At 43.5% G+C, this 7525-nt stretch overlaps 1 protein-coding gene across 1 annotated transcript in view; it reads left to right on the top strand.

Moving 5' to 3' along the window:
* The first annotated feature begins 2540 nt into the window (after nucleotides 1-2540).
* LYRM4 (LYR motif containing 4) overlaps nucleotides 2541-7525 on the top strand; it is a 215012-nt gene continuing 210027 nt past the window's right edge. Inside the window, exon 1 of the mRNA XM_006864134.1 lies at nucleotides 2541-2626. Within this exon, the coding sequence (XP_006864196.1) occupies nucleotides 2541-2626 (86 nt within the window). The remainder of the gene's footprint in view (nucleotides 2627-7525) is intronic.

Below are 7525 nucleotides of genomic sequence, written 5' to 3' on the forward strand. Positions count from 1 at the left end.
TTATTTCAAATAAAACACAAAATCTTTTTGTGAAAACTTAGCTTAGGGTTAACTGGGCATGGTATCACTTTCTTATTCTCAGTTTCCTGTTTCTCAACTCCCCATGCAAACTACTTAAAGTTTACATAATTCTTGGAAAGTTTTATTTGGTTACAACAAAGTTAAGTCATTTAGATATATTAATTGTATACATCAGTGGAACAATTGCTCGATAACTAGGCAACTGTACCCAATATATTAATTATGGCCCCTTCACTTTCTAGATGAAAACAAAATGCAATACAATATTGTAATTCCCACTATTTCTAAATAACTTTCATTTTTTGTCTTCTCATTATGAAAGTTTTCTATATCTGTAACTTACATTAACATTATCACTTTCCTGATGCCACAAACCATTTTATATTATCTGCACACTAAAGCATTAAGAGAAACGGTTCTGGCTCTTATTCTATAATATGCAATTCCTCTCATATAAACCCTATTTTTAAAAAACTGTCCAAGAAAATTGTCAAAATACTAAAAGTCCCTTCGATAAATCCATAGCAAGTTTCCCAATGGCCTGTCCAAATAGCAAAAGTGACGGAAGTTCCGCTACCCCGCCAAAAAAAAAAAAAAAAAAAATCTATTTGGAGACCCAAATGTGTGAGACCCTAACAAAATCGGGACTGATCAAAAGTTTAATGAAAGCATTTTCTCTAATACTTTTCTATTATGTGTTGTTGCAATATGACTAGTGAGTACGTTTGGACTCAAAAACATAATGCATATATGAGTACTAAGTATGGTAAAGTCAGAAGTCTCCTTTGCCCTGTTGTTGTTGTTAAGTGCCATCCAGTCGGTTCCGACCCACAGCGACCCTGTATAGTGTTTCCAAGGAGCGACTGGTGAGCTTGAACCGCCAACCTTGCAGTTCAAAAGGCTTTGCAGTCTGGCACACTAACCCACAGCACCACACCAGGGCTCTCGCCTCGATGTGGAGCAAGTGTCCTGCAATCTGTGTAACAAATCATCTCCAAACGATATGTTTTAAAAGACACGAAAATACAACCATAAATCAGTGGTTGGAGTAATGGTGGGTGCCAATGCAAAGCAAATGCAATGAAAGCTGTTTGCTTTCCACTCATGTTTGGACAGAAAACAGTGGTTCTTCCTAATGCTAATTATATTGAGTATATAAAACAGAAGTCCCAAAATAAGAGAAGTGCTTTGTAGACGTCACTAAAAGTGATTCAAGGTTCCCTGGGCCCAATCACACGCTCAAAGCCCACTACTTTAACAGTGTTCAGACAAGTTGAAAGTCTTCTGAGAAAGTCCCAGAGAGTAGACTTCAATATGATATGAAAAGCTTCAGGTAAACACTTGCTTGGCTTCTTGCCCTTAGTCCAAAGTGATCACAACAGAGTCCTTAAACTCCTAACTGTTTCCAAAGCATCTACAACCCCTTCCACAATTTGCACACTTAGTAAATTACAAAACTCGGAGTGACTCACAACTCAATGACGAAAAAAATCGAGTCTCAAAGAATATGCTGTTAACATGGAAGAGTCCACGGACAGGTGTAAACTCCCCACCACACGAACGGCGTGCGTCGCATACCCACGCTACAGCGCGGCCAACACTCACCCACTGATCGCCTGGGAAACCCAAACCTGAGGGGTTTCAAATTCGGACGCGCAGCAGGCACGCTCGCTCTCGCCTGGTTGGATAAGGGGAGTTATGTTAAGCCCCTACTCAGAGTCACCCGTGCACGCTGGGCGCTGCCATTTTGACAAAAACACGGGCCCTGCCCCGGAGGTCCCTTAGCCTGTCGCCCTGAGCGGAGCCGGCGTGCCAGGAAAACACTGGCTCGTCGCCTCCGCATACCTCACGCCCCTTCCCACGCGCGGCGGAACCCAGCGACCCCACCAGCCCGCGGATCAAGTTCGACAGAAAAGCTACAAGCCTGAGCGCACTGCACCTCCTTTCAGGCAGAGCCGAGGGCGGCCGCAAGCGGTAGGGGCGTGGCACATGCGCGTTCGGTCACCCTGACAACGCGGCCCCTAGCCTAGCTGAGGCACATCTGGGCAATGCACATTCAGACACCAATGTCTTCGCCTCTAGCCCGGCGGCTAACGGAGACGTTCCGTGACGGAGCTGCAGCCGTCACTGCCCGTTTCTCGACACGGCCCCAAAGAGCGGGCTGAGTGTAGAAGGGGCCACAGTCCCCCAGCCCCCCAGCCCGGCTCTGTCAATCATTGGCCCCTCCCTCCGCGGGCCCCCAAGCCCCCGCCGCCTTAGCTGCCCCGCGCCTGCCTGCATGCTTTTCCTAGGGCCGCGCAGCACTCCCGGGTGCCATCCAGTGGCAGAGACGAGATTCGGGGCTCACGTGCACTGGTCTTTGGACTCGGACCTTGCCAGCAAAGCAGACACCTGTGTTACGTTTTGCTCCTGGTGCCTTTAGTTTTGTGGTTTTTGGTTTTTGTTTTTGCAGACTGAAGTTTTGTGGGTGGGTTAGGGACCTCTGCAAAAAAGGACCCACTTGTTTTTTTCGTTCCAAAATGGCAGCCTCCAGCCGCGGACAAGTATTAGATCTGTACCGGGCGATGCTGAGAGAGAGCAAGCATTTCAACAACTACAATTACAGGTGACCCAAGCGGGCGGCTGCGGGCCGGAGGGACGGGGGGCAGCGAGCCCGCCCACGGGCGCACTCTTCTCGGGCAGTGGCCAAAGCGTGCGTCCGTCACGGGGGTGGGCCCGCAAACCTGGCTGTGAGGAGCTTCTAGCGAGAACACGTTCGGTTCTTGAGACATTTCTCCCCACGCTGAATACTTTGGGTTGTATACTTGGCGCACTGCTGGTGTTATTTCTGCCATAAACAGGATGTATGTGAAAGCTGCAAGTGATAAAGCTAGGACCCGCTTTTCCACCTAACAATTGGGAGAGTTGACAATGAGAGTGACCAGTCGGTGACGCATGTCCATAGACCTGAAAGCACGTTCTAGCACCCCTTTCATTCACAGGTGCGTAATTAGTTCTTCAGGTTATTGGAAACTCCTGCATTCTAGTTAAATTAAGGCAGGGGCATATAAAATGATATGCATGTCGGGAAATAAGAAAAAAAACGGGTCTTAAAAGGTTCCAGGAGCAGAAACATCGCATTATGCCGGCCTCATCAGACTTGCATGCAGCTTAAGGGACCTTACAAAGAGGAGAAGATGCCACCTCCCATTAATTAACTATTCTATTCCAGGCCTGAGCCTTTCCCCGATTTGTCCCTGAATCTATTCTTCTTTCTCTTTATGTAACATTTCTGTACTAAAGAGCCTCTACTACTTATCACTTATAAACCATCATTACCTTATGTATCATGTATCATTTCTCTGAACGCTTTCAGACTTGGTGCCTTTTACTAATTTAAAGGAGTCCTGGTGTGGTGCTTCAGGATAATGCGCTGGACCCCCCGGTCGGTTTGAACCTCAAGGCAGCAGCTCCTCAGAAACCCTCCACAGGGTTGCCATGAGTCGGAATGGACTCCAGACACTAAAAAATAACAACTGATTTTTTTTTTTTTTTTTTTTTAAGTGGAGGAGCTGAGAAAAAGAGGAGACCCTCAATGAGATGGATTAACATGGTGGCAGCAACAATGGGCTCAAACTTAAAAATTGTGACGATGGTGCCGAACTGGAAATTATTTCCTAAAGTTATGTATAGGGTCGCAATGAGGCAGAACCAACTCAACAGCTCCTCACAACTAAATTACCTGATTGGTTCATTTTGAGTTTGTGCCATATTTCCAAGAGCCAGAATTTGAGTAGAGAGGACCAGCTCATCACCACACCAGGCCTCATTTTAAGTGACTGGCCAACCAATGGATTGATTGGATCGCATGCCTGCCCTGAAACAAAAAGTGTAATCAGCTAGGCTCTCTATGTCACGGAATATACGAGCACACCAGCCCTCTGATTGTTGATCTAGTTCAACATCATGTTTAGACAGGGACACTAAACCACAAGCATTGACTGTCCACATTTTAGAAACCTGCTTCGAAAGGGCATTTTCCCTAGGAATTTGAGTGCAGCATTCAGGACATGCCAAGGAGGTCATATCCACCCATGAGAAAGAATTTTACTTAATGACTTTGTCTTTGAAGGTACAGGAAATAAACCCTAGATGTACTGGTGATTAAAAATTAATGAAATATATACCACCAGGTATTTAACCAAGTGCATTGAGGGAATTAACAAAATATGCCTGTGAGTAAATGGAGACCAGTGATGTTCCTCACAATCTGGAAGAAGTCATTTAGTCAATTTAGAGTTACTCGGAATAAACAGGGACTGGGTATCAGCACATAGTGAAGAAACGGTGGCATGTAGAGGGGACATGTGAGAGTACATGGTAGAAAAGCCAAGCCAGAAAGACTGTCTAACCTTGGGGCAGTTACTCAACCTCTGTATTTCAGTTTCCTTGTATGTGAAATTAGATTGTTGGACTACATCATCTCTAATGACCCTTTCATTTGAAATGATTTATGAGCCTGGTGGTGAAAGATATAAATGAAATGAAGTATTTTCAAGTGAATAAATGCTTAGTCAATAGGAATAAACTGCAGATCTTTCAAGGGTGTGCCCCCAACACAACCCACTGCCATTGAGAGATTCTGACTCATACTGGGCCCATAGGACAGTACCACTGCTCCATAGGGTTGCCAAGTTTATAAATCAGTATGGAAGTTAACAGCCTCATCATTCTCCCTCACAGTGATTGGTGGGTTTGAGCTGCTTATCTTTCCATTAGCAGCCAAATTCTTAACTCATTGCACCACCAAGAGTCCTTAAGTTATAGCCAATAAGCCAGAAATTAGAAACGAATTTCAGTAAGAGCAAGTATAATGCACATTTTGAAAGCAGTTAAAATTGTATTTGAGCCTTTGAGCAAAATTTATGATATAAATTTGAACCATAAGATCATCAGTTTGAGCCCACCAGATGATTCATGGGGAAAAAATGAGCTTTTCTGCTTCCATAAAGATTTATAGCCTTGAAATTTTATACAGGGTCATTGTGCGTTAGCAGCACTGGAGGCACTGCCTATGCCAAAAAATTTGGAAGACAACTATCTGGCCGACTGATTGGAAGAGATCTGTATTTGTGTCCATTCCAAAGAGAGGTGACCCAATGGAATGCAGAAATCATCGGACAGTCTCTTTGCTCTCCCATGTGAGTACAGTTTTACTCAAAGTAATACAGAAACGGCTGCAAGCATACATTGACAGAGAACTTTCAGAGGTTCAAGCTGGATTCAGAAGAGAATGTAGAACGAGGGATATCATTGCTGATGTCCGATGGATCTTGGCTGAAAGCAGAGAATACCAGAAAGATGTTTACCTGTGCTTTATTGACTATATGAAGACTTTCAATTGTGTAGATCATGACAAGCTACGGACAACATTGCGAAGTATGAGTATTCCGGAACATTTAATTGTGCTAATGAGGAATCTGTACATGGACCAAGAAGCAGCTATTTGAACAGAACTTGGGAACACTGAATGGTTTAAAATTAAGAAAGGTGTGTGACAGGGTTGTATTCTTTCACCGTACTTATTCAACCTGTATGCTGAGCAAATAATCTGAGAAGCTGGGTTCTATGAAGAAAAACGTAACATCAGGATTGGAGGAAGACTCATTAACAACCTGCCATATGCAGATGATACAACCTTGCTTACTGAAAGTGAAGAGAACTTAAAATAATTACTGATGAAGATTAAAGAGCACAGCCTTCGGTATGGATTGCATCTCAATGTAAAGAAAACAAAAATCCTCACCACTGGACCAATAAACAACATTCTTATCAATGGAAAAAGATTGAAGTTGTCAAGGACTTCATTCTTCCTGGATCAACTATCAACACAAAAGCAGCAGTCAAGAAATCGAAAGACATCATTGCATTAGACAAATCTGTTGCACGAGAGCTTTTTAAAGTGTTGAAGAACAAAGATGTCAGTTTGAGGACTAAGGGGCTCCTGACCCAAGCCATGGTATTTTCAGTAACCTCATATGCATGCGAAAGCTGGACAGTGAATAAGGAAGACCATAGAAGAATTGATACTTTGGAGTTACGGTGTTGGAGGAAAATATTGAAAGTGCCATGGGCTGCCAAAGAGCCAACAGATCTGTGTTGGAAGAAGTGCTGCTTGGAGGCCAGGATGGCCAAACTTCGTCTCTCATACTTCAGACATAAATTGTCAGGAGGGACCAGTTGCTAGAGAAGGATCTTATGTTTGGTAAGGTGGAGGGTCAGAGAAAAAGAGGAAGACCCCCAGTGAGATAAATTGGCATAGTGGCAGCATCAGTGGGCTCAAGCGCGGCAACAATTGTGAATTTGGCCCAGGATCAGGCAGTATTTCGTTCTGTTGTACATAGGGTCGCTATGAGTCGGTACCGACTTGATGGCACCTAACAACAAATATAAATGTGGTATTCACTTATAAAATTATGGACCCTAAACCTGAGATTCCTGCTAGTATCATTTCCTAAGATAATAAAGTTACCTATTAAAAATGGGGAGCCCTCATTTGGTGCTTAGCAACAACAACAACAAAGTATGGTGCTATAGACTAAGCACTGCACTGGTAACCTTAGATCAACCTTCAAACCAACCAATAGTTCTCGGAAGCCCTGTATAGCCTCTGACCTTGTTATGAGTCAGAACCAACTGAACAGCACAAAGCAACAGTATTATAAAATAGATATTCTTTATATCATGAATTTCAAGGATAGTTTCTTCATTCCTCTCTAATCTTAGAATCTATTGGTGGCTGATGACCAGTCAGGAATGATAACATTCTCTGGTCCCTTACTACTATTTTACGTGCTTTATATAGATTGCATTTGGTTTTCACACCAACCTTGTGAAATAATTGCTGTTTTTATTACCCACTGAGGAAACTGAGTCATGGAAAGGTAACTTAAAAGTCACACTGTTGGCGCTGGATAAATAATCAGAGACAGACAAGATAAGGTTTTTAAATCTCCTGAAAATTGTAACACCTAAAATAGTAATAATAAAGAGATCAATATTTTGGAGTTACATACACACGCACCTGTTATTTTTCTTGTTCTTGTTGTTAGGACCTCTCGAGTTAGTCTGACTCATAGTGACCCTATATACAACAGAAGGAGACCCTGCCTGGTCCTGCGCCATCCTCACAATTGTTGCTGTGTGTTAGCTGATGGTTGCAGCCACTGGGTCAGTCCATCTCAATGAGGTTCTTCCGCCTCACTGAACCTCTACTAAGGATGATATCCTTTTCCAGGGACTGGGCCCTCCTGATGACATATACAAAGTACTTTAGATGAAGTCTACCATCTTTGTCTGTGAGGAGCATTCTAACTCTATCTTCCAGAGATTCATGGTGCATTTAATACTCTTCCCAAACATCATTGATTCAGAGGTATCAGTTCTTCTTAACACTTAGTTATTCTTTGCCCAGCTCTTGCACGCATGCAATGAGCTGATTGAGAATAGCATGCCTTGAGTCAGG

The sequence above is a fragment of the Chrysochloris asiatica genome, unplaced genomic scaffold, assembly GCF_000296735.1.
Source record: "Chrysochloris asiatica unplaced genomic scaffold, ChrAsi1.0 scaffold00060, whole genome shotgun sequence".
NCBI classification, from domain to species: domain Eukaryota; kingdom Metazoa; phylum Chordata; class Mammalia; order Afrosoricida; family Chrysochloridae; genus Chrysochloris; species Chrysochloris asiatica.